We start from the raw sequence: 26,809 nt of genomic DNA, 5'->3' as shown, positions 1-26,809 counted from the left end.
CGCTCCAACCACTACACAATACCACTAGTTCTTTCCTTAATAATTAAAAATACTGATATACTGATCATAATGCTCAGGTAAGACATTTGATAAATCACCAAGACCTCTCATTAATCTTAAAACAAGACCCCACCATATACATCATTTCAGTATGCAAAGACAGAGGTGATATTTCCTAACTTGCAAGTGCATTTTTTAAATATAGAATTGTAGAGTTGGAAGGCACCCCGAGGGTCATCTAGCTCAACCCCCTGTAATGCAGGAATTGTTTCCTTATTTATTAATTTCCAACATTTTCTTCTTCTTTGGGCTAAGCAGCAGTGTTCTACACATATGCACACGTACCGACATCCAATTTCACTGGTTTCTTCTAACACTTGACTCAGTGTTTGTTTAGCCTTAAGCAGTCCCTTTACAACGCCTCCAGCAACTATGTTCAATGGTTTGGCTTCAGATGAAAAGCCACAATGCCAGAGGCCACAGCTCTAAAATGTGGATTTCCATCCTGGTCTTTTACAACAGGGCTTGTAGATAACCACTCGGCTGACCTTACCCAGGGCAGGCAAAGTGTTTCTACAAGATCAGATAGGAAAACTTTCCTCATGCCTTCCTCCATCCTTATAGACATCAATTAAACATAAAAGACTGGGGGCCCATCTTGTCTAGCATTTTGATTTCTGCAGTGGCCAGCCAGGTCCAATGGGCTCCAATGGGAAGCCCACAAGGAGGACATAAGCACAGTAGCCTTCTCTCACTGCTGTTGCCCTGGTGGTAGGATACAGCCATATTGACCAGTAGCTATTGATAGTCTTACCTTCTATGAATTTGTATAATCCCTTTTAAAGTGAACTAAGGTGACCGCCATCATTAAGACAAATATGTTTGGGCAAGTGGGCAAGTAAACATTTTGTGTAGGCAAATAACTTTTGTGGAATCATTTGCCAGGTTCTTCTGAACAACAACTCCACAGAACTATCTGTCAAGAACAAGTTTACTGCTCTTCAGTGGTATAGCTAACCTGAATAGCAACTCCTTTCACATTGGCCTGGCATAGACAGCAGTAATTCCAAACCCATCCCTTCTTGCCGTTATGCACTGGCTTCAGCACAAAGCTGTGCATTAGGCCAGAATTACATGTTGCATCTGAGCATGGGGGCTGTTTTAATGTCAGTTAATAAACCAGGAAAATGAACCAGGGAAGGAGAATTCAGCTTCAACGTTTATTTATGATTTCATAAACTATGGCTTGGGAAGGCTCAAACAATAATCCAAACTGGACCATGGATGGTGCATGTTTTAATTTCTTCTACAGAGTGAATGTCTGGATTTGTTCACTAAAGTTGCATGTTTTTTTTTTAAAAAAAGTCAGGGTGATACAGGGTGGAAAATATTCCATTGTTATATTTTTCATGGAAAGTTTTCATTAAAAAGAATGAAAAAGAAGCTATCTTAATATTTCTGGATGCTGAGAAGGTGTTCGACAATGTCCCTTGGGTATTTATGAAGAGAATTATGGAAATTATGGACTTTGGGATAGCATTTATCAAAGGGATTGAAGGGTATATGGAACAAAGGGTGAAAATGTTAATCAATGGAACAATGACAGAGAGATGCAGTATTGTTTTAAAGATATTTTCAATATGTTTTCATTGCTTTGTTGCTTTATCCCTGTTGTTTGCTACCCGGAGCTCCTCTGGGTATATAAAAGTATTAAACGAACAAGGAAACATCTGTTCCAATTTATATAGCACTTTGCACACCCGAAAGTGTTTCATGTGAATTATATTGCTTCAATCCTTACAATAACCTTGTAATGTAGGTTAAATTTACGTGCTCTATTATAGATGGGGAGGGGCTGAGGCTGAAAGAGCATGGCCTGTCAAATGCTGCCTGTGAGCTCACAACTGTGAGATTCGAGCAAGTCTCCTGACCATTCTTGTAGTCCTCCACTTAAACTAATTGCCCCTCAGGAAAGGGATGTCTGAAATTCGCTCAGACACCCCATTGTTTCTGTTCAATAAATTATACAGGCTCATAAGATTCTTCATAGCCTGGAGACACTACTTCGTCATACAAGAAATGAGTAATTTGGAATGCGATCTGTGAAACTGTCATTTACAATACTAGCTTTTCATGAAGAATGCAACTGATGAAGTTGTTTGTTCTACAGGAAAGCTTATGCCATAACCGGGACATCTCGTAAAACGGGAATGTGTCTCTCCCTACCCCGCCCCGCCCCACCCTCACTTTCACTGCCAGCAGAATGCCCCCTCACAGCGCACTTGGCAAAAGCCAGGGTGCTCTGCCCTGGGGCAGAGAAGATGAGTGGCAATGCCATACGTTGAAACATCTCCCTCCCACTGGAGTGTTCTGGCTGCAGAAGCAGTGGGGCAAGCAGGGTGCTGCCTCTTGTGCTTTCGCTGCCCGGTGCTCTAACCTCCTTTTAAAGACACCTTTAAAAGGTGATTAGACCTAACTCTGCAAGTGGCAGAAAAAAACTACATTCATTTATCTTCTCACACAGAAAGCCATGAATAAATTCCTGCATTTCCCCACCTCAGAAGGAGGATGGAGAATTCCCAATATTCATTTTAGAAGATGAAACGAAAGAATGGGTGCACCTAGAATTAGATATAATCTGAAACACCCTCACCTCAGTGTACCCGTTTCTAAACCCTCACAACACAAAACAGATTCACACAGACCATGCTTAAAGCATTGAAAGAAAAAATAGGAATACTGTCCCAGCCCTGTCCCCCTCTAATCGCCCAGTTTACCACCCACTGTTCCACCATGCATCCCAAAGCTTTCAAATAAAGATTTGGCAAGCCAAAGGTCTACACCACCTACAAAATGGCAACCCCACACTGATACAAGAAATACAAGACAAAGTAGGAAACACCCAAATACCCTGACTGACCCAACAACTACATGCCTTCTTAAACAACCCAGCAACAAAGGCAACTGCCACTAGGCCCTTGACTAACTTTGAAAAACTCCTACTATCAACAGAGGGACACAGCAAAGCGACAGTATCAGCAATATACAAAGCACTACTCCAAGACACTACACTCCTTACTACAATGGGAATATGACACAATATACAAAATAAACTCAACCCAATGGTCAAAACTATGGACTAAATTGCCCTTCAAATCCCTCAGCCAAGAAGAGGGAACTCATTTTGAAACAAATTTACAGGTGGTACCTAATACCACAGAAACTGGCAGTGATACACCCAGGAACTTCATCTAGTTGTTGGAGAGGCTGCACCACCATAGGTACATACCTCCATATGTGGTGCAATTGCCTCCAAATTCAATCCCTTTGGATAGCAGTCTTATAATAAATCTGCAACTCCAGAACTGGCTCTACAAAATATCTTCCAAGACAACAATGCACACTCCCATGATAAATAACTCATAAGCCACTTACTCTCAGAAGTTAGGAGTGTCATAACCAAACACTGGAGGGACCTATCATGAGTGAACATGGACCACTGGTACCAAACTGTATGGGAAACCATCATATTCAAAAAGCTAACTAACAAACTGAAATAAGCATGGGGAAAACAAAGAATGCTTTCACCCGGTGTGGTTCCCCTTTATTGCATATATAGGCCAACAGGATAAAGACCAACCTCCCCTAACAGCATGTGAATTGATATGGCAGGTTTAACCCAGCAACACACCCACCCACGCTGCAACCAACCAAATGTCCTGGGCCCTCTAGCCTCTCCCTTCACCAGCAAAAATAAGATACGTACTCACGTGATGCTGACACCAAAGCTCTGCTCATATACTATGCCAAAGAATGAAAGTTTACTCTGTGTCCCCCACTCTATTTCCTCCCCTCTCTCTCCCCACTTCACTCCCCCCCATGCCATATTGCCTATAACAATAATGTCTCACATAACAGACCTGTATGAAGGACTAAACTATTATTAAACAGAGACGTGTTATGTACCTTTGTTACTCAAGAAAAACCAGTTAATAAAAACATATTCTTAAAAAGGAGATATAGGAGAACAGATGCTTAAATGACACCTCTGTGTTGCTGGGGAGCAGCAATGAATGAAGCCCTGCTTGTGGGTTTTCTCAATGGCTATGAATGATCCCTGTAAGAAGCAAGATGCTGGACAAGATGGGAGTTTCGGCCTGAGTCAGAAGAGCTCCGCTCATGCCCATTGCAATATAGAGTGACACAGCAAAACTGCTGGCATGTCATTTCTGTGTGCAGAGGTCAAGCTGAAAGGGAAGTTACTTTGATGAAGGGTGGAGAAAGGAAGCAAGTGCTTCAGGACAGAGCAGAGAGGATAAGGGTTACCATGGATGCCTGGGGATATAGCAACCCTTCAAGAACTGCTCAAGAACGTGCTGGAAAGGACATACCCGCCAGCAGTCAATAGCAGACTACCTCTTACAAGTCTATCAGGACTGCTCCTTACATTAGGCATTAGCAATTCTGGGTTTCTTGTTAAGTGAATGCGGGCACGGAGCAATGTATATATGGCAATAATAATTAATTTTATTATTTATATCCCGCCCATCTGGCTGGGTTTCCCAGCTATGTGCTCATCACATACCAGGGGTCAGCAAACTTTTTCAGCAGGGGGCCAGTCCACTATCCCTCAGACCTTGTGGGGGGCCAGACTATATTTGGGGGGGGGGGAATGAATGAATTCCTATGCCCCACAAATAACCCAGAGATGCATTTTAAATAAAAGCACACATTCTACTCATGTAAAAACACGCTGATTCCCGGACTGTCTGCGGGCCAGATTTAGAAGGCGATTGGGCCTGATCCAGGCCCCGGACCTTAGTTTGCCTACCAATGACATAAGCACATGTTCTTTTTTATGTGCACTTCTTAAATATTTGTGAAGCAGGCTTCAGGACTCCACTAGCCATTCAGTAGCAAACAGAAATAAAAAGGAGGGGGCAGGGTGCTTTTCTGGGGGAGAAATGGCAGTCAGTGGCTGTTTAACTCAAATCTGCAAGGTTGGGATTTCAGGTTGACTAGAGGAAAGGGCAGGGGAAGGGAAGGGCGTCCTCGTTCCTGCCCTTCCCTACAAACCTGCCTCACCAATGGTCCCTTTGTTGCACCTTAACAACAAAACACTGGATTGGGAATTCTTCATTTGCAACCACATGTCAAGTTTTAGCTTCAGGGTAATACTGAACCTCATGCACTAGTACAAAAGGAGAGGGAAAAGATAATCAGAATGTTTTGAGAGAATCCATTACAGGTTATGTCTTATTTGTGGATATTCCAGACTAACTCTAATAACTTTGCAGGGAGGAGGAATGGCACCCAGGGGAGTATATTTCAGGTAGTGAATTGCAGGGTACTTTGAGTATTCGCAGCTTAAAGACTTCCCATGCAGAGTCTCAAATCACACAAAGAGCTGGTTTTCTAGGCTCCAATCATGTGCTGAACTGTACCATAGCTCCAATTCCCTGTGACTGTGGGAGTGCAGTCCTGCTCAGCTCCTGTGCTAATCGGAAGCTCTACAGAGCTAATCGGAACCAGAAGAGTGGACATTTTTACAGCAAACAAGGTCATCTGTTTCATGCTGCAGGCAAAGATGAGATAGCTGGCTCTGTTGCCAAGATAAAAGGTTTGATCTCATCAAGAGAGATAATGCAAAGCCAGAAAACAGCACATTCCGCAGAGCATGAGATAAATATGGCCTACTCCAGATATAAATCATACCATTGATAATAACCACTTTGTTTGTACTGTATGGCACATTCACAAAGAATGGTGCTTTCCAAAGTATTTCAGGATGGGTCTCTACCCAAAGAGGCATACAATGTATAATTTAACACAATGGAGTCAACTGAGGAAGGAGAAGGCAATGGCCAAATCGGAGCAAGTTCCTGGCAAGGGAGATAGCATTTTATGGACAATTATAACTACCCCCACCCCCACCCCAGAGTGGTGTTGTACCAGGTGACCATATGGCCGCCCAACTCACCTACCTAAGTCTCTGTTACGCACACCAAGCCACCCCCTTCACCCATAATCAAATCAGACCTGACATTTAATAGCAACACCATCAGACCAGGAGGATGGGGTTGGCTAACCAGTATCCTTAAGATTCTGAAACACAGCAGACAGAGAGCAAGGGCTGTGATATAACTAGCCCTCCTCGTTGTCTCTGCATAACTTTGCCCAGCTTCAAACCACCCCCTGCCCAGCACCACAGAGATGGCAGCCTCATTCCCCTCCTCTGTCTCTGACCCAGACACATACAGTGGTACCTCTGGTAAAGAACTTAATTCGTTCCGGAGGTCCATTCTTAACCTCAAACTGTTCTTAACCTGAAGCACCACTTTAGCTAATGGGACCTCCTGCTGCCGCTGCGTGATTTCTGTTCTCATCCTGAAGCAAAGTTCTTAACCCGAGGTACTATTTCTGGGTTTGCAGAGTCTGTAACCTGAAGTATCTGTAACCTGAGGTGCCACTGTACTGCTGTTAACCTACCTCTAATCATAATAGTAGAATGTAGAGAAATAAATAAAAGAGATCAATCCAACCATTCCAGTCAGAAACCACTCCATCTCTCACCTGGGGCACTCACTCAGGGGGGCAATTTGCTTCAGTTATTTGCACTTAAGCCTACTCATATGGGAAGCTGGTGGTGCTGTGGTCTAAACCACAGAGCCTAGGGCTTGCCGATCAGAAGGTTGGCAGTTCAAATCCCTGTGACGGGGTGAGCTCCTGTTGCTCAGTCCCTGCTCCTGCCAACCTAGCAATTTGAAAGCACGTCAAAAGTGCAAGTAGATAAACAGGTGGGAAGGTAAACAGCATTTCCGTGTGCTGCTCTGGTTCGCTAGAAGTGGCTTAGTCATGCTGGCCACATGACCCGGAAGCTGTCTGCGGACAAACGCGGGCTCCCTCGGCAGGAAAGCGAGATGAGCGCCGCAACCCCAGAGTCGTCCATGACTGGACTTAATGGTCAGGGGTACCTTTACCTTTACCTAAGCCTACTCATAATTACTATAGCAGGAAGTTCTAGGAAAAAACTGCTTGCTACAACTATGGATTGGATAAGAATGCTCCAAGTTGAATGCGGACATTGTTAATGCAATCACTGTGGATCCCACAGGTTAATGGCACCTCTTACCACATGTATGAACAGATATGAGAAACTGCTAATGAAATTGAGAAAAAGGAGAAAATTTTAAAGCAGGGCAAGGCAAAACCTAACATTCAAGCAAGTTCAAGAGACTCCTGATTTTCAAGTGCCTATCAGAAACATTTAAAAGAACAAAACAAAAATCAGATTTCATTATTGATTTTGTTATGGTTCTAATAAAGCAATCTGCTGTGCAAGATAATTGTGAGCCTTGCCACAATCCTGGCAATTAGCTGACCAACTACATTAATCCTAACAGCAGGCATAACACTTCTGTCCCCCTTCCCATTCATGTTCTGCCATGTTCAAGGTGCAGTGTCAAAAAGAAGTGCTATTTCACTACTGCAGGGCCAACATAACTGTAAGTGAACTTGCTGGCACACTAGAAAATGGTTTTCAAGAATAGCCTTCACTCCACAACTAACTCCATCTTCCCCAACCAGGTGGCCTCCCATCAGTTTTTGCCAGCAAGCATAGCTGTATGGTGATGGAGTGCTAGGCATTGTAGTCTAAAATATCTAGAAGGTAGCAGTTGGGGAAAGCTGAACTAAATCAACACAAAATTATTTTATTGGACCACGTTTGCAGAAATGCAAGTCGCAATTTGTGACCACCTAATTATTATAATGAGCTATAACTTCCTTTAACCAATAAAACAAATGATAAGAAACAAAAACAACTGGAGACCCATGTTTGGGAAACCCTGACTTAGAGTACCAACTCTGACAATACATACATTTTTTTTACCCAAACAAATGAGTGTTGTTGTTGTTTTACCCTTGATCACTATAAAATATGTGCTACTACCACACTGAATATTCTTCACCAAAAGGTAGTGTAAGAATCATGTCTCATGAGTTGTTTGGTAACACAGTTGTTAGCTCCCCAAAACAGAATACGCAGCAGGCAAGGCAATCTGGTTCACAGGTTCAAAGTTTATAAATGTGGAGGTATCAAGCTTCAAGCAACATGGATCTCTTTTAGCAGGCAAGATGGCATTACTATTTTTCAATTATATTAAAATTGGGGGTGTCAGAACTTAATTACAAATTCACTAATCAGTTACTTCTACATATGTATTTTGTTCTAACAGCAAAATTAGGGTAAACAGCTATGAATCTTTTTAATAAAATTTGTTACTGACATGAGGATTTAGAAAAAAGGCTAATAAATGATTAATAAATTTTTAGCTTTTATCCTGTACCAGTTTGCGTGGAAGTAAGCCCCACTGAAATGAATGTGAATTCTTCTGACTACACTGCTAATGTTTTAGTAAACATGTCAAGTTTGTTATAAGAATTTCAGTGATGTACTCTGTCAGTGAAGTAGAGTGGCCCAATTCTTAACTAATACTGAACCAAACCACCACTACACATGAATGTGCAAGCATGCAGGTGCTCAAGAGGTAAACTGGTAGCCACTTCCTTTCCCCCGATCCTCTTGCTAGCCACACTACCAGGAGCTAAGTCATGTTTGCCTTAGCATTACATCCCAACCCAGGCTCCAAAGAAACCAGGCTCACTCCATAGAAACCATGAGCTGCAGCCAAAGTTGTCCTTGGCTTACCGCTTCTGCTTTGCTTGCAGTGAGACAACTCATGACCCCGACCCATGCACCCAGGGGGTGGGTCAGAATCCAGACATAATGCATAGCCAACCTCTGGCTTAGCTTAAGGTAGTGCAGGAGGACCAGGAGAGGGAGTGGAGCACCAGAGAGGGAGCACTAGTTTTCCTCCAAGTAGTCACACACTAATGCATTCATGCCCAGCCATGGTTTGGCTTAGCGTGGCATGCAAACTATCCCAGTGCATCCTCTTATGTATAAAACACACCCTGTTTACTTGCACAGCGGCTCTTCTTCACATCACACTGTTAACAGAAAGTTGCCCGGGGTGGTGGAGCATCCTACAAGGTAGCACTCTATTTGTGGAGTGCCCTTCCTCTATAAGTACATTCAGTGCTGACACCACATCATTTTTGGCGACAAGTAAAGACATATCTGTTCTCTTAGGCTTTTTAGGTATTCAATGACTGGTTGTTTTAATCTTTGCTGTTAAGCAGTTTGCAGTTATTTCGTTTGCCATTGTTTCTAACAATGTTTTGTTGGTTTCACTAACTTTTTTGTAATCACTATTTTATGTCGAACCCCACCCTGGTACTGTACTGATGAAGAAGGCTGGGTTATGAAAGCATTGAAAGAAATAAATTTGTTTTACAGGGAGAAGTTAGTTATCCCCCTCTTTGAGGAGACCCACCATCTGTAGTGCCTCCAACAGTGATTTTCTGTCCATTCAACAAATTACTAGCTGTCACAACAGTGTTCAGAAAAAACCCAGTTCCAACTATAATTAGTACAACAGATGCATTGTTCCAAGCCTTAAAAAGTTATTGAATGATCGGTGAAAGTCAGAGTGATTCAATATAAAAAAGCAAACAGGCAAAGAGCTATCTTCTAAAAATAAAATTACGGTGCCGACATTGTATATGATCATAACATTTACACCTAAAGCTAAGTATAAGTTTACTAATAGAGGGGGTTACAAATGAAGGACCTTTAACACAAGTTTCAAGCACCTCGTTGGGAGCCAGGCCAGCAGTTGTCTACACCAAGCTTAGCTGAAGCTTAACCAACAGAAATATGGTGCAAAAAGCCATTACGTAGCTGTAGCAAGTGGTTTAGAACCATGAGAGCCAATGTTGGCAGAAAGCACCCACTACCCAAAACCCATCTGACATACCCACATAGCTGGGTTTCCACCAAATCTGAATGCCTTCTGAAGCTTCTTGTCCTTTCCACACTCAGTGTCCTTTCCATATCTCACATAACCTTAACAAAGCCTTTCCTGAACCATCCAAGCTTCTCCATTGCCACGGCACTCCCCAACTCAATTTTGTTCACTCCCCAACTCAATTTTGTTCCAATACCTGACTAGTCCCCATCATGATAATCTATTGTAGATTAGAAGCCTCCGAGCAGGAATAATTGTCACTTAGGCACTTTATACAACACCTGGCATATTAAATCAGCATTCAGAAGCAGTAAAGGTACTGATGAGGCCACAATCCACATGAACAATCAAAAACATGCCCCATAATCCTGTGAGAACTAACTAACATGCTGAAACAGAAAGAGCTGCCTTCATACAGAGAGCTTCTTAAGAACATTTTTGGCAGATCCCACAGAAACCCTTACTAAGCATCCTCCACATAGTCTGATCCAGTGGGCTCTTCTACAACTTTTGTTCAACTTTAGCTATAGCTGTAGTAATATCTCATTTTTCCCCCCTAGACCAAATATGGCTTCACCTATCTATAAACCAGGTAAAAGCCTCAGCGCCTAGGACTTGCCGATCAAAAGGTTGGCGGTTCAAATCCCTGCAGCGGGGTGCGCTTCCGTCGCTCAGTCCCAGCGCCTGCCAACCTAGCAGTTCGAAAGCACCCCCGGGTGCAAGTAGATAAAAAGGGACTGCTTACTAGCAGGAAGGTAAACGGCGTTCCGTGTGCGGCTCTGGCTCGCCAGATGCAGCTTGTCACGCTGGCCACGTGACCCGGAAGTGTCTTCGGACAGTGCTGGCTCCCGGCCTCTAGAGTGAGATGAGCACACAACCCTAGAGTCTGTCAAGACTGGCCCGTACGGGCAGGGGTACCTTTACCTATCTATAAGCCATTGGCTTTGTGCTTTACATTCTTTCTTGAAACAGCAGCAGTAACGTCGATGTATCCAGTCTGAAAACTTTTCCTACAGTCCTGATTCTGTAGCATGGAGGTTTGACAAGGAACACAATACATTTTTGAACGCAGGTCAGAGGCACTGAGCCATTAAAGAATGATTATGCAAGCTGGTCCTTGGATGAAGGATAACAGCTTGCTCACCAAAAAAAACAACACACATACACATGCTATTTTCTTATTATACAACTTGGACAGAGAGCTAATGTCTTTTTGCTAAAATACACTTGTCATGACTTAACAGGGCAAATGAAGGAATTTCAGCTTCAGTAAGTTCAGACAGAGGTGGCAACCAGCATTAGACCAAGTAGGGCAGCAGATTTTGGGTATCACTGAGGGCAGCGGTGGGCAGGGATAGGTCTGACATATACAATCCAACCTACTTAGATGTTTTGCTGAACAAAAGCTAATATGAATTCACAATAAGAATTCTACTGTCTCCTTGCTCATTTCAACAAGGCTTATACAGGCAACCTTTCTAAGGGAGGATATCCTAATGTTAAGTAGGTAGGGTGTCATTTGGATTTTTTAAACTCAGGCACAAAAATGTCTTGTGCCAGCAGAGGATGTCAATTTCCATATAGTTTTTTGGCTATTAATTACTGCCACAGCTGGAATTCTTCCCATTGGGTTTAGCAGCCTGCCTGCTCATGAGACAAGGAGGAAGCATATCAGTAGACGTATCCTACTGCATGACATTTTATTTGCCAAAGCACTAGGCATGACAGTGACGTTAACACATACTTTATTCCAAAACACGTGAGGAAGAACTTTATGAGCTACAAACTTCTGACAGACATCAAAAATATTTTAAAGTGCTTCTCTGTGCTCAAATGTTACAATATCTGTGTTTATGCTTCTGAATATATTCAAGTTTTTCAGCGGAGAAACAATGGGAGTAGAGCAAAGCAAGAATAACTGATCAATGTAAATCTCTCTTTGGCAGAATCAAGCCAGGGTGATTTATAACCAAACTAGGGTAATTTATAACTATCCTTTCTTCAACCAAACTGCATTCTAATCAAATTGCCTACAAATTGCTTATAACAAACCTATCCTACTGCTATTAGAATGTCTGGAGCTACAGTACAGATTGTTTAATGAAAGTATGTTGCCCAAACTATTAAGAATTTCTCACATGTATAATGCTTGAACTCCAGTAGCCTGCCAATAATAGATCTCGCATAGTGACACTTATGTGCTTTCATCCACAAATCCTAAGCTCTTTATACATCAGTACAGCAACAAGTATTCTAGCAACAACTGAAAAGCAAACATTTCAGCTGTCATCTGAAAAAAAGTTAAATGATTTGAATCACACCGTCTTTCCTGCAAAGGTTATCCATTCCATAGACCGACACATAACATTTTCCTCCACATTTATCTTCACCAAGACAGCTGGATGCAACCCTATATAGGTAAGGTGTTTTTTTTAATGTTTAACATTTTATTATGTTTTTATATACGTTGGAAGCCATCCAGAGTGGCTGGGGCAACCCAGTCAGATGGGTCAGGTATAAATAATAAAAGTATTATTATTATTGACTAGGAGGTCCCTAGGAGGAGGGTATGCAGTTATACATGTTAACTCCTGCTATATATTATCTGTATGCGTCTTAAGAAATTAGTGACTCCAGCTGGAATAAACTACTTTCAGTTAGATACCCCATCCTCATTGGTTACTAATAGGTTTAGATGACTGATCACATTCAGTTGGTGGATCAAAGACAGAGCTATCAGGGAAGCAATAGCTTTCACGTGACACTGAAGGTTGTATCTAATCATTACAACAACCTTCAACGAGAAGACAGGTTGAACAAATGCCAAGGGGAAAAATAAATGCCAGATAAATTATTTTAGAAATGGTAATAATCTTTATTAGATTTATCAGAACCCACCAGTGAGCTGCAGAAGCCAAGCATCGTGACTCACCAAGTTTCCAGAAATGGATATTGGGGGGAAGGAGAGGCAATCAGCATCAGGTATTGTTTGAAGGGTCGGTTGGTTTAATTTATAACATTTTAATTTAATCCTTTCCCCAGGGTAGCATACATTGCCCCTCACACTATCTGATTCTCACAAGACCCCTGTATAGAAGACAAGGAAAACGTTGATTGGCCCAAGGTCATCCAGGGAGCTCCATGGCTGAGTGAGACCTTGAATCTCCCTGGTCTGACACTGTCACCACATTAACAATACATTTTCTAAAAGTAAAGTAAGTCCACAACTTATGTGGGAGTTACCTCCCAGGATTTCAGGCAGCAGTCTTTCCCAGCCCTACCACTGAGCTACGCCCCCTTTTATAGAGGGGCATGACATCTCTCCTGGTAATAAACATTTGAATCTATGATGCTCAGAACAAGAATGTGAACCAGTAGATTTCATTTGAAGGTGGGCATGTTACTGAAGCAGAAACTTGGGAGGCAAGACTGGCTGCTGCAGATCTATTCAGAAAGGCGGTGCAACACAAGAGAAATTTTTGGTCAGCTGTGCAAACCTCAAGCTTTCAAAGAATTGGTGAATAGCCCGATTTCTGTTATTTTGAAGAGAATAAAAGTCCTCGTTCCTCTACAAATTGCTGGAAAAGTATTTTCCTAAGACTTTTATCAAAACCAAAGATAATCCTTCTGGTCAAAACATGTTCCTCTTTACATCCCATTCCAGCTTTGAAGTCAGCAACAGAACACAGAATGCAGCTTTATTTTTCCAGCTTTAATCTTTTCCCTACCTTTCTCGACATCATGCAGGGCATTCCCATTTGTTAATATCCTCTTCCTGCAGTTTCTGAGTAAAACAAAAAAGTATGTTTTAACTTAATGAACAGCTTTTCATAACAGCTTCTTTAACAAACACTATTATTCTCCAAGCCCTTTCATGAGGAAGACTGCCTTCACTTAAGAATATAATCCCAACATCTGTCAACTGTTTGTACATTACATGTGCAAAGTCTGGCCATCCATGCATTATTCACATTTTCAAAATGCCCCCACACAAGCCTACAAAAATGCAGCTGTGTACATATTCCCCTTCAGCGCTTTGCATTCTATCCTGCCCTGTCCCTGACATCTTTTGCAATACCTACAACACTCCCTAGCATTGCTTACTAGATCGTTTTCATATGACCATCTTCTTGTGATATCCATTGTAACTGATGGGTATTTTGTGGTTTGATATGTTATATTGTTTTGATTGGTTGACTGTATTTGTGGTATCTTTCTTTTGTATTAATAGGTTGTTAACCGCTTTGGAGACCTTTGGGCCAAAGAGCAATACTGTATTGCTACCTAAACATTAGGAAGAACTTCCTGACAGTAAGAGCTGTTTGACAGTGGAATTTGCTGCCAAGGAGTGTGGTGGAGTCTCCTTCTTTGGAGGTCTTTAAGCAGAGGCTTGACAACCATATGTCAGGAGTGCTCTGATGGTGTTTCCTGCTTGGCAGGGGGATGGACTCGATGGCCCTTGTGGTCTCTTCCAACTCTATGATTCTATGATATAAATAAAACACAACACAACTTATACTGTCTCAGCCATGCTTGGCATGCAGAGAAGCGGCCACTGTGTTTAAGTTGTTACACAGCTGAGATGCTACTAGCATTACATTTCCCATTCTATGTGTGTCCACTTAAGACACTGAGGACTGTCAAGCACCTCCTGCATCTTTGACCTGTGGTACATCCACAGGCAACAGCAGAAGAGAACTTACTGCACCAAAACTGCTCTTACAGTTAATTGCTCAGCCCCTATTATTTTAGGCAGAGCGGACTTTTCTAACTGCCTACATAACCAAACAGGTCAATAGTTTTCAATTACGCTGCTGATATTTGATCACACACAGGATCCCTATGTCACCTAATTATAACAGCTTACATATAACTTCATGAAGAATCTGTGAAAATCAAACACTGAGCTTCTATAAAGTTGGAGGGAAGCAGTTTAGTATTCTGTAGAGGATGGAAGTGATATTTCCAGTTAATCCTCACTGCTTTCAAGCATGATTACTTGGAAACAAGTTCGTCTGAAATCAATGAGATCTACTTCCAATATTTACTGGCATTGTGGGCTGTAGAGCAAGAGTTATAACATAAGGTATTACTAAGGTATTAGTGGGAAATAACAATTTGGGAGAGGGGACTATAATCCTAATATTTTATACTGTGCTTTGTTATGTATTGCGCCCCAACCCCGCAATTCACCAGGCATTACGCTCTGCTAGCAAGAATACATGCTAAGGTGTAACCTATCTTTGTTCTTAAAAGTTAATCGGGTATTAAAATGGTGCATCTAAACCTATTTACTAGTATAAATTACAGATGAAAACAAAAATTCCAAGCAACATTCATTTCTGCCCTCCAATCTAGTTTCTTGTACATTCCTTTTGTTTACAGTCTATTAACCAAACATCAATGGTTGTTCCAGGATAGCTTTTGTTCCTAGCATCAGACCATCAAAGAATTAAGATTTCACACTAAGCTTCCTATCAACTATGATCTTTAACAACTACCTTTAAAAAAACATCCAAGGGTGAAGACTCTTCTTTTGGTATAGATTGCTTCCAATGCTGCTGGAGTGCAAGATCCAGTCAACAAGGGCAATTGTGTAGATAAGCAAACTGCTTGGACTACATGACATGGTAGGATTCTATACATTAATTGTCTGATGTTCTCTCAATTCCTAGTCAATCTATTATTTGCTCTGACACCTCTTCCCAGTGTCACTCACTTCTTGCACTACCTCCCCAAAATGCACAAATCTAAATAGTCAGTCCACACCCACACTCAGTATTTGTCCAGCATTTCCAGTCCTGCAGAGTCTCCAACTTTCCCGTTAAACAAGGACTAAAATGAGGGTTAAAAACTGTCCAGCAACAGAGCACTCATTGACCCAGAATCCTTGAGAGACAATGCAATCAATTCTGACAAGGAAAAGCAATTATTTCAGTCATTCAAAGCAAATTCATTGATTGTTTAATCTTTTGCTTTTCAAGAGGCAACTGGGCATTCAAAGAAAATAGATAGAATAGCTAGAATAGGAGCAGATCAAGGTTGTGTTCCAAGCTTATCTTTGAAGGGCAGGGGAATACCTATGCCAGTTTCAAAATGAAGGGATGAAAAGTGAGCGTGCATATGCTGCTTTGGTAGAATATACTAGCTTTTAAGAATACAGTACGTGTATGGATTCAGCAACATTAGTAGGTATCAGCTACGTCATTCAGTTTTAGCGAATACATTTTATCTATAAGCTGGGGAGAGGCTTGAATGATGCTGCTCAATGAAAGAGTTAATTCATTGTCCTCCAATATTTTAATATACAATAAATGCTTCCTAGTTTGAAAGGCAGGCAGTTTATGAGTTAAAGTTACAGAAACACACTATCCCTGCATCAATATTAAATTAGTCCCAACCAGACAGGGAATGTAGTCTATCGCTGCAGGTGAATTAACCTAAATTCTTCACCTGGCTTATAAGCCTTATATGTCTGCCACCCATTTTGTTTCAAAAAAAGATGGACATACAAGTGAAAGGGAGAGGTTACACCCAGGAGTGCGTTAGGGAGAAAGCATTCATTTTTAATCAGATGGATGATTCTCGCTGGCACCAGCCCATTTCAATCCTCTTATCCTTTTCCAACAGTCAATTTGAAGGCAGAAACCCTGCAGTAATTAGCTAGATGTTCGCTCTGGTATCACACAGAGAATGGCTAGAATGCTATTATTAATGTACCAACAAGAAGGGAGCAAAATGAGGCTAATATCTGCTGTAGTAACAAGGCATTATCAGGGAGACAGAGACAGACAGAGAAACAGAAGTGATGGAATGAATATATCATACGATAACAAGGCTTTTGTAGTTACAGCTACGGAGGCAACAAACTGGGTTGATATAAAAAGAAACAGAAAGATACTTCAAGTGCGCATAAGTGGAGGAAACGGGTTGCTACAAGTAGAAAGCCAGAACTCAAATCAGCTGTGGGGGGTGGGAAGAAAAGAGAACCAGGGGCCGCTCACCTCAGAAAAGATGCGAAAAGGGGCAGAGGGTATGACGGCAAATGCTATAGCTTGGCATGGAGGAAAAAATATGTGTATCTAGGCTGCAACCATCAGGGTCTAGTGGGGAGAAGAGGAAAGGCAGGATTCCTATAGGCAGAAGATGCCAAGGTGGAAAGAAGGGGCAACTGAGGGACCACATTTGTGTGAACGCATACATGGAAATCAATGACTCCAGGCACATTGTAAAGCGGAGTTCGCGGAAGGGTGTGACAGCTGTGCATGCTGCAACTATTAACATTGCACAAAACAGCGCACAGTACAAAGGTTAGTATGGATTATTCGGGGGGGGGGGAGCAGAGGAAAAGGGGGGGTTGCAATAACTGCGCCTTATAAACCAGGAGATGCAAAGAGCAGAAAGAAAGCGAAGTCGTGAACTACTGATCCAGGTAGCCAAAAGAAAAAGAGGTGTAAATTCCGAATATTTAGAGGTGAAGAAAATGGGCTATATTGGGGGGGGCGGGGAGGTAGGCAGATGCAAAAGGACGTGGGCGCGGGACCCACCTTTTCGGATCGGGAGGGGTCGTTATTCTGGGGGAAAGCGATGCTTGGAGAGGCCGGTCAAGGGGGGGGGGGGGTCCCAAGCGGCGTGTAAGGATAACGGGGCGGCTTTGGGCCTGACAGGGCAAGAAGAAACCAGCGATCATGGAAAGAAACGAAACGCGAAAGGGATGCTCAGGAAGGATGGCGAAGCCGGGGAGGGAAGGAAGGAGCCCAGAAATAACCTGGATTTTTTTGGGGGGGGCGCGAGGCATTCGGGGGGGGCGGACAGGTGGGCGTTAAGGGAAAAATGGGGCACCCCCCCTTCCCCCATCCGAGCGACCTCCCCTCCCCTCACCTGCCATGGCTGGAAGCGGCTGGAAATGGCGGCGGCGGCGGCGGCCTGGGGTGGCTGCGCTCCCTCGCAGAGCGGCGGAGACTGAGGGAGCGCGAGCGAGGGGACTTGGCGGCCGAGGCATGGAAGAGGAGGAGGAGCAGGAGGCGGAGGAGGTAGGACGCGAGGGCGGGCGGGCGAGCGAGCGAGCGAGGGCCGCCCCCTCCTCACAAGATGGCGCCTTCCGCCGCGGCCCCTCGGGCAGCGCGGAAAGAGCGCGGGCGGCAAGAGCCGGCCTTCCTTTCTCGCGTCTCCCCCCCCCGCCCCCGACGGGGGTGATGGCGTCGGCGGCGTCTCGGAAGCGGCGGCGGCTGCTTCGCCCACCGCGGCCCCTTCCGCGGCTTGGAGGGAGGCGGCGGCGGCCCGGCAGGCCGGGGATGGAGATAGCGCCGCCGCCGCCTTTGTTCTTCTCTGAGGGGGCTGCTGCGCTCGCTGTTGGTTTTCATAAACGGATTAATCCATATGCTGTGTGTGTGTATCTCTATATATGAGATATATATATATATATATTGAATGTTGGATTATTTTGATTGTTGTTAGCCGCCCTGAGCCCAGCTTTGGCTGGGGAGGACGGGGTATAAATAAATTTATTATTATTATTATTATTATTATTATTATTATTATTATTATTATTATTATTATATTTCTATCTAGGCGATGTACATGAAACGGTAAAACCTATTTTTCATAAAATCCTCGGAGTGGAATAAACGAGTGGACATGCCTAGATTACAGGATATATTATTTTTATTATTATTATTCATTGAATTTATATGCTGTCTTATACCCGCAAGTCTACCCAAATGCGTTAATTCGACCATATATTTATTTTTGCTATTTTCCCCCTGTATTTTTATACAGAATATGTTAATGTGTGTGAGAGAGGGAATTTATTATTGCTGCTGCTATTTGCCTCAGCCAACATCCAGCTCCGTCATTTGAGGGGGAAACTTCCCAAAGGAAACTTGGCCGACAAATAAGAAAACGAGCCAATTGTTGTCTTATTTCCCCTTTTCCATCCTCTCAGGGCGAGTTTCTTCTGAGTTGTGGTGACAGGTAGAAATGCAACAGGTTCAGCTTCCCGCCCCGCACTCCGTGTGACGCTCTCACAGGTCCTTGTGGTTCTGTGTCTCAGGAAGACCCCTTAGCTTAGCCCCAGCACCCAGGTGCCTACCGGCTCTTTGGGACTACAACTCCCATCAGCCCCTGAATCCTATAGGTGGGCTGATGGGAATTGTAGTCCAAAACAAGAATTGTATGCTGGTGGGAATTGTAGTCCAAAAAGCTAAAAAAGCCAATGCAATTCTGGGCTGCATCAATAGGAGTACAGTGGTGCCCCGCAAGACGAATGCCTCGCAAGACGGAAAACCCGCAAGACGAATTTCCCTATGGGCTTGCTTCGCAAGACGAAAATTGACGAAAAATGTTGAGGGGTTTTTCCGCTCCAAAACCCCTTTTCCTGAAGCGCTAAGCTGCTAAAAGCATTTTAGCAGCAAAACCGCTAATCCCTTAAGCCTTAAAAAGCCGTTTTTAGCCCTTAAACTGCCAATAGCGCTAATAGCGCTACTCCGCTAATGGGCTTGCTTCGCAAGACGAAAAAACCGCAAGACGAAAAGACTCGCGGAACGGATTCTTTTCGTCTTGCGAGGCACCACTGTATAGCATCTAGATCAAGGGAAGTAATAGTGCCACTGTATTCTGCCCTGGTCAGACCTCACCTGGAGTACTGTGTCCAGTTCTGGGCACCACAGTTCAAGAAGGACACTGACAAACTGGAACATGTCCAGAGGAGGGCAACCAAAATGGTCAAAGGCCTGGAAACGATAACTTATGAGGAACGGCTAAGGGAGGTGGGCATGTTTACCTTGGAGAAGAGGAGGTTAAGGGGTGATATGATAGTCATGTTCAAATATATAAAAGGATGTCACATAGAGGAGGGAGAAAGGTTGTTTTCTGCTGCTCCAGAGAAGCGGACACGGAGCAATGGATCCAAACTACAAGAAAGAAGATTCCACCTAAACATTAGGAAGAACTTCCTGACAGTAAGAGCTGTTTGACAGTGGAATTTGCTGCCAAGGAGTGTGGTGGAGTCTCCTTCTTTGGAGGTCTTTAAGCAGAGGCTTGACAACCATATGTCAGGAGTGCTCTGATGGCGTTTCCTGCTTGGCAGGGGGTTGGACTCGATGGCCCTTGTGGTCTCTTCCAACTCTATGATTCTATGATTCTACACCTGGGAGTCCACCAGGTTGGGAATCACCAGCATGCCTGCCTGTGGGCTTCCCACTGAGGCATCAGACTGGCCGCTGTGGGGTACAAGGTGTGCTTGTACCAAAGCTTTTAAGAGGTGGCCTACCTGAGTGGGGGTGAACAAAGGGAACACCTCCTGGAAAAAAAAATTCTGGGTTCATGGTAGCACCTGACTGCTTATGGTTGGGTCTACAGTATATTGGTTTTTAAATATATAGGGCACGTTTTGCCTGGTATTATAGGAATTCTAAGGTCAGGAATTCTAAGGTCTAAGCGCAGGTGGCGCTGTGGGTTAAACCACAGAGCCTAGGACTTGCCGATCAGAAGGTCGGCAGTTCAAATCCCCGCGACGGGGTGAGCTCCCGTTGCTCAGTCCCTGCTCCTGCCAACCTAGCAGTTCGAAAGCACGTCAAAGTGCAAGTAAATAAATAGGTACTGCTCTGGCGGGAAGGTAAACGGTGTTTCTGTGCGCTGCTCTGGTTCGCCAGAAGCGGCTTAGTCATGCTGGCCACATGATCCGGAAGCTGTACGCCGGCTCCCTCGGCCAATAAAGCGAGATGAGCACCGCAACCTAATGGTCAGGGGTCCCTTTACCTTTTACCTTAAGGTCTCATATATATAAATCATATGTATGTATTTGCCTTGTTGATTTATGATCATAACTATATACACCACATGTCTGAAATAGTATAGGAGGAACAGTCATGAAGCCATTTTGACTCTTCCAGCCACCTCAAAAATTCTCTGCAGTAAGGAAGGAAATGGGGGAGCCTCCCCATTGTCTCTTTGCTCACAAATCCTGTCTTAAGGGCGTATTGTGTATGAATAGGGTGAGCCTGTGACCTGGATTCAGGAACTAAGTATTTAGCATCTCAAAAGGAATGGCTAGGCTGCCCAGGTGAAGCAATCAAGTGACCATTATCAGTATCCTGCCAGACAGGATTCATGCTGTAGCCTGCCTCCTTCCGTGAGGTATGCATGATGTTTTGGGGGGTGGTCTCTGGCTACAGGGTGGGCAACTTCAAAAGTCTATAGAAGGGCTTGCGCACCATTGTTCTGGGACGGGTCTTTCCTGACTCCTGCAATGGACCCTCCGGATACAAACTTAATTTGTTCCGGGGGTCCATACGTATCCCAAAAAGTCTGCATCTAGAGACGCCGGTTCTGCGTGCACATGCGGCGCATTAGAGTGCTTCTGCGCATGCGTGCGCGGCAAAACCCGGAAGTATATACTTCCAGGTTTGCTGCATTCGCAACCCGAAAGTTACACTACCCGAAGGTACCCAAGGCTTCACTGTATTTTCTGGTTGGCCTCTGTTATTTTCTCCTACTGACAGAGAACCTGCTTAAGGACTCTATACGGGCTCTTAGATATGCCACAGGGAGCAGTTTTTTCTTATAACACTGGGAGCCAGGTGTATACTCTCTTGAGTTACATGATGGAAGAAATCAAGATATAAATGTAATAAATAATACTGAGCAATACACGCATAGGATCATGCTGTAAACCTCTGGAACATTTTTTTGGGTGTGCGGGAGAAATGGAGGAAACATAAACAGAAGAAATGTTTTTTTAAAAAAAACAGGATGGAAAACAGGAAATGGGGAACAGAAGATAAGGAACTGGGTGCAAATTAATAAATACATAATAAGAAAAGAATTATGGAATATTAGTAGTAGTAGTAAGCATGACCAAAAAGAGCCAATTCACCTGACTGTGCCATTTTTAAAACATTTATCAATTCTGTTTGTTTTCATTTCAAGGCTTTTGCAGGTGCAAAAGAAGGGAGAGCATGAAAAAAATTAAATTGCACAGAAAAGAAAGACTACAAAGCATTTTCTTAATCAAATATTTCAATATTTATGGGGGGCACAAATGAAAATACCTATTTTACCAAATCACAGATGCACACAGATAAATCACTGCGCATGTCAAATCTGTGCCCCCTTAAGAAGATGAAATAGTACTGTATCACTAAGATCATACAATTGAGACAAGAGCCGGCTGCTGTTCTCTCTTTTCCAAAAAGTTTAGGTTGGGCACTGGGCAGTTTGGGAGGGGAAACCTAAGGTGCATTCAGCTTCTCCTTGTATCTGGGGTCTCTGCGCTCCCATGCATAGCTTACAGAGGTATAGGATGGCAGTTCAACTCTCTCCTTTGGAGTCCTTTCCAGTGGCATAGCGTGGGGGGTGCAGGGGGTTAGGGTTAGGGGGTGCAAATCCACGGGTTAGGGGGCGCAAATTACTTGCCTTGCCCCGGGTGCTGACAACCCACGCTACGCCACTGGTCCTTTCTTCTTGGAGTGCCTTGTTATCATGTCATTCGATCTCCAGAGGAAGCGTGCCCTTGGTAGCATTTGAAGTTTAGCTCCAGTCTTCTTGTTGGTACATGTGAACCAACATTTCAAACCATGTTGCTTTTTCTATCTAGAGGCTGATCTCTGCAAAAGATACCATAGCATCTGGATCAGGCTTTGTCCAAAGATCAGGTTGTTCTCTAGGTCAGTGACACAATCTCTAGCATTCTAGTTACAGGTAGGTAGCCACGTTGGTCTGCCGTAGTTGAAACAAAATAAAATAAAGAAATTCCTTCCAGTAGCACCTAAGAGACCGGCTAACTTTGTTATTGGTATGGGCTTTCTGAGATATCTGAAGAGGTGTGCATGCACACAAAAGCTCATACCAGTAAACAAACTTAGTTGGTCTCGAAGGTGCTATGGGAAGGATTTTTTTTATTTTTTGTTTCAATCTCCAGCATGTTACAACATTCCACTTTGGCCTTCAAATCTTTGTTGATCTTTCAGTCATTGCAAATAATTTCTTGTTTGCCTAGAGCTTGACTGCTTTCCCAGTCTTGCTAGGACAGTAGAGAGAGCTCTGAAAATCAGATAAAGAGAAAGTAAGTCTGATCTCCCTGAGGCACAGTGCTGCCTAGGGTATCCTGTGCTCATGGGATACATTAACACACTTCTCTGGGCCCCCTTCTTTCTGGAGGGGGTGTATGCAAGCCCAGTTAAGTGGAGAAATGAATGGGGTTCCCACTGCCTGTGACAAACCCCCTACTGTTGCCCATAATAAAAAGCAGTCAGGCTGGTCCTATGCATGTTTACCTGGGAAGGGAAAGGCCTATTAAGTCAGACTTAATCCCAGGTATATATGCATATATGATTATAGCCTTTACTGACTACTGCTCTCCTATGACACTCCAAAAAAAGAATAACAAAACAATAAAAACCTGAGCAAAAGCCACATTCCTAATCTTCCTAATATTGTTGGGGGCACGGGGCGGGTAAGGGCAGTGGCGTAGCGTGGGGGGTGCAGGGGGGGCCGGCCGCACCGGGCGCAACATCTGGGGGTTAGGGTTAGGGTGCGCAAATCCACGGGTTAGGGGGCACAAATCCACGGGTTAGGGGGCGCAAATTACTTGCCTTGCCCCGGGTGCTGACAACCCACGCTACTCCACTGGGTAAGGGAAAGTTTCCATTTCAGCCATCCTAGATTTACTTGATTGCTGCTCGAATTTCCCTCCTACACTTAGTAAGCAAAAAGAGGAAATATTTGAATAAGTTATTTGGCTGTTTATTTTACACATATTGCCCAATGACTGTCAGAGGATTCTGTTCAAGTTATATTGCTTTAGCAGGGAAAGCACCTGTAGCCATTGTTTCTATTTGAGCAGCCACAGCCATGAGTAATAGTGTAGTTTTCCGCCGCACGGGGACTTTTGTATCCTTTTAATGCATGCCATCTGTAGTGTAGGAGGAGTTATTTTGAATGCATCTACACCACCATCTATGCAAACAATACCTTCCCACGCAGCATGCTGTACCATTTAGTGGTGGGGTTTGTGTGCAGGTAGAATTATACTGGCATGAACTACACATAATTATATTAGACTGGAACTGCTTGTAAGCCTACCAAAAAGCAGTTACTACTGCACTGGAAAGTACAAATGTAGAGCCTACCATTTCTACAACATTTTAAAAGTCTTCCAGCTTACACTGGGCCATCTTAGTCTGAAAGAATATTGATTAGGATGCTGCAATCAAACCCATTGATATACCCAGATATTGCTGCATGATACTTGCATAGCACATTTCCATATTTCTTTACATTCTCTCAATAGAGGAAGTCAAGCTGTATACAGAAAAGGAGGCTTTTGCTCTAAAAAGCCCTGTCTTTGTATTTCAAGAATAAGCATGTGGATCTATCTTTAACTCCCACACACAAATCATATTCCTCTGTACATGTCCTCGGTTTATCTGAAGGGGGCATGTTTTGGTTGCTTGTTATGCAGTAGTTGTATGTTACATCTCAAAAACAACAAATAAAAAGAAAGAAAGTAAAAAATGTACTCAGGTATCTCAAATATTTTCCCCCTTAATTTTATTTTTAGTAACATTTAGTTGTCTAAACTCTCTTAGCTCTGCCATAGGTAAGAATCACCTGACTATATTGCCAAGGATCAGTTAGCAGTGGTGTCCAAACTTTTTTCAAAGAGGGCCAGATTTGATGAAGTGAACATGCGTGAGGGCCGACCAAAGTTGTTAACCTTTTTTTAGGATTGAAGTTGTTGAGTTTTTTAAGTTGTCGAGGTTTTTTAGGATTTTACCCCAGGAAATAAACTTCCACAGGGGCCGGATTAAACCGACCGACGGGCCAGATTAGGCCCCTGAAATGGACTTTGGACATGCCTGAGTTAGAATGAAGATGGATTTATGAACAGATAGAAACAGATGTTTCTCTCTACCATAGATATAAGCAAATAAATTGGTTATATAAGTGGTAGTTATGATAGCTTTGTTTTAGATAGTATTGTGTTTTCATAATTGATTAATCATTAGAAATGGATAGCTTTGATTAGTGCCATGGGTGTCATTGGAAATGGGTTTAAGCAAGTGTGTAGTGGATGACTGCATGATAAAAGAGGGGTGGTTAAGGTTGCAACCCTCGCCCCCCCCCTTCACCACTTCTATCTTTCTCCCACATGGTCAGAGCATGACAGATGTTTTCTTGGGTCACCTGGAAAGGCAGTCCACCAGCCTTCCTTGTAAGGTGGCCACACCTGGAAAACTTCCTGGTTTCCCTGCCTGAGGAGGAGGCAGCTTTGGAGCACTGTGGTTAATATGCAGCGCTGGTGGGCTGTGTTTGCCTTCGCCTGCCACAAGCTGTGCACTCAGCACCCTTTTGTCCTTCGTTCTCTGTCTTCCCCCTTGATATTTGAAAATCATAAATTGTAAAACCATGTCTGCATAGGGTCAGGGTTTCCATGCGATATGGGGAACAGTGTCAGCAGCATGAACTTTTAATGCTGAGATTATTCATTTATTTATTTGGCAAGCATCTCTGCTGCCTGTTCAGCATTTCCTTTTTAAACTCATGCGTGGTCAGAATGTGAAGGCCTCTTTCTATACACGTGATTTTGAGCGAGGAAAAGAGAAGACTAGAAGGTTCCAGTTCTAGTTTGGGTGAAAAATGTTGAGAATCTATATTGCACTTTGGTGTTTCACATAATGGCCAAAGGCTGTTGGTAACAGGTGACAGTTTATATCACTGGAGGATGCACAACCAAATGAGCCTGCAATAGCTGATCGATAATAGAATAATAGAATAGGGTCATCCTATCCAACTCCCTGAAGGGACGCGGGTGGCGCTGTGGGTAAAAGCCTCAGTGCCTAGGGCTTGCCGATCGAAAGGTCGGCGGTTCGAATCCCTGCGGCGGGGTGCGCTCCCGTTGTTCGGTCCCAGCGCCTGCCAACCTAGCAGTTCGAAAGCACTCCCGGGTGCAAGTAGATAAATAGAGACCGCTTACTAGCGGGAAGGTAAACGGCGTTTCCGTGAGCTGCGCTGGTGCCGGCTCGCCAGAGCAGCTTCGTCACGCTGGCCACATGACCCGGAAGTGTCTCCGGACAGCGCTGGCCCCCGGCCTCTTGAGTGAGATGGGCGCACAACCCTAGAGTCTGGCAAGACTGGCCCGTACGGGCAGGGGTACCTTTACCTTTATCCAACTCCCTGCAATGCAGGAATCTCAACTAAAGCATCTATAACATATGTCAATCCAACCTCTATTTAAAAACCTCCAAGGAAATAAAGTCCACAGCCTCCTGAGGAAGTCTGTCCCACTGTCAAACAGCTCTTACTGTCAGAAAGTTACCATATTTTTCACTCTATAAGACGCACCAGACCACAAGACGCACCTAGTTTTTGGAGGAGGAAAACAAGAAGAAAAATATTCTGAATCTCAGAAGCCAAGAAGAGCAAGAGGGGTTGCTGCGCAGTGAAAGCAGCGGTCCCTCTTGCTCTTCTGGCTTCGGTGATAGCTGCACAGCCTGCATTTGCTCCATAAGATGCACACACATTTCCCCTTATTTTTTAGGAGGGAAAAAGTGAGTCTTATAGAGCAAAAAATACGGTATTCCTGATGTTTAGTCGGAATCTCCTTGTAATTTGAAGCCATTGGTTCAAGTCCTACTCTCCAGAGCAGAAGAAAGCAAGCTTGCTCCATCTTCTACGTGACAGCACTAAAGGGTGAGTAGGTTCATTTGGGAGAAGACTGCTCTTTCAGTACCCTGGTCCACAGCAGATTAGAGCTGTAAAGGTTAAAACATGGGTAAGCAAACTAAGGCCTGGGGGCCAGGTCTGACGCAATTGCCTTCTAAATCCGGCCACGGACGGTCCGGGAATCAGCGTGTTTTTACATGAGTAGAATGTGTCCTTTTCTTTAAAATGCATCTCTGGGTTATTTGTGGGGCATAGGAATTTCTTCATTTTTT

At 43.7% G+C, this 26,809-nt stretch overlaps 1 protein-coding gene across 6 annotated transcripts in view; it reads right to left on the bottom strand.

The window, feature by feature from the left end:
- Positions 1-18,099, bottom strand: part of SLC23A2 (solute carrier family 23 member 2) — an 86,357-nt gene extending 68,258 nt beyond the window's left edge. For 2 of the 6 annotated variants that reach the window (XM_083453971.1, XM_083453970.1), the window contains exons 1-2: positions 17,754-18,096; positions 13,601-13,656 (exon numbers count right to left, since the gene is read on the bottom strand). Coding sequence is in view for 1 of the 6 variants with exons in the window: in XM_083453973.1 (XP_083310099.1) it covers positions 13,601-13,630 (30 nt within the window). In the remaining 5 variants the exon portion in view is untranslated. Of the gene's footprint in view, positions 1-12,804; positions 12,960-13,600; positions 13,657-17,753 lie in introns of all 6 variants that reach the window. The other 4 variants (XM_083453972.1, XM_083453973.1, XM_083453974.1 and 1 more) reach the window with 4 other exon arrangements.
- Between the last annotated feature and the right edge of the window lie 8,710 nt (positions 18,100-26,809).

The sequence above is a fragment of the Podarcis tiliguerta genome, assembly GCF_965153285.1.
Source record: "Podarcis tiliguerta genome assembly, chromosome: 8".
In the NCBI taxonomy this organism is placed as follows: Eukaryota; Metazoa; Chordata; class Lepidosauria; order Squamata; family Lacertidae; genus Podarcis; species Podarcis tiliguerta.
Note: the sequence above shows the minus strand (reverse complement) of the source record. Positions and strands in the feature narration are given on the sequence as shown.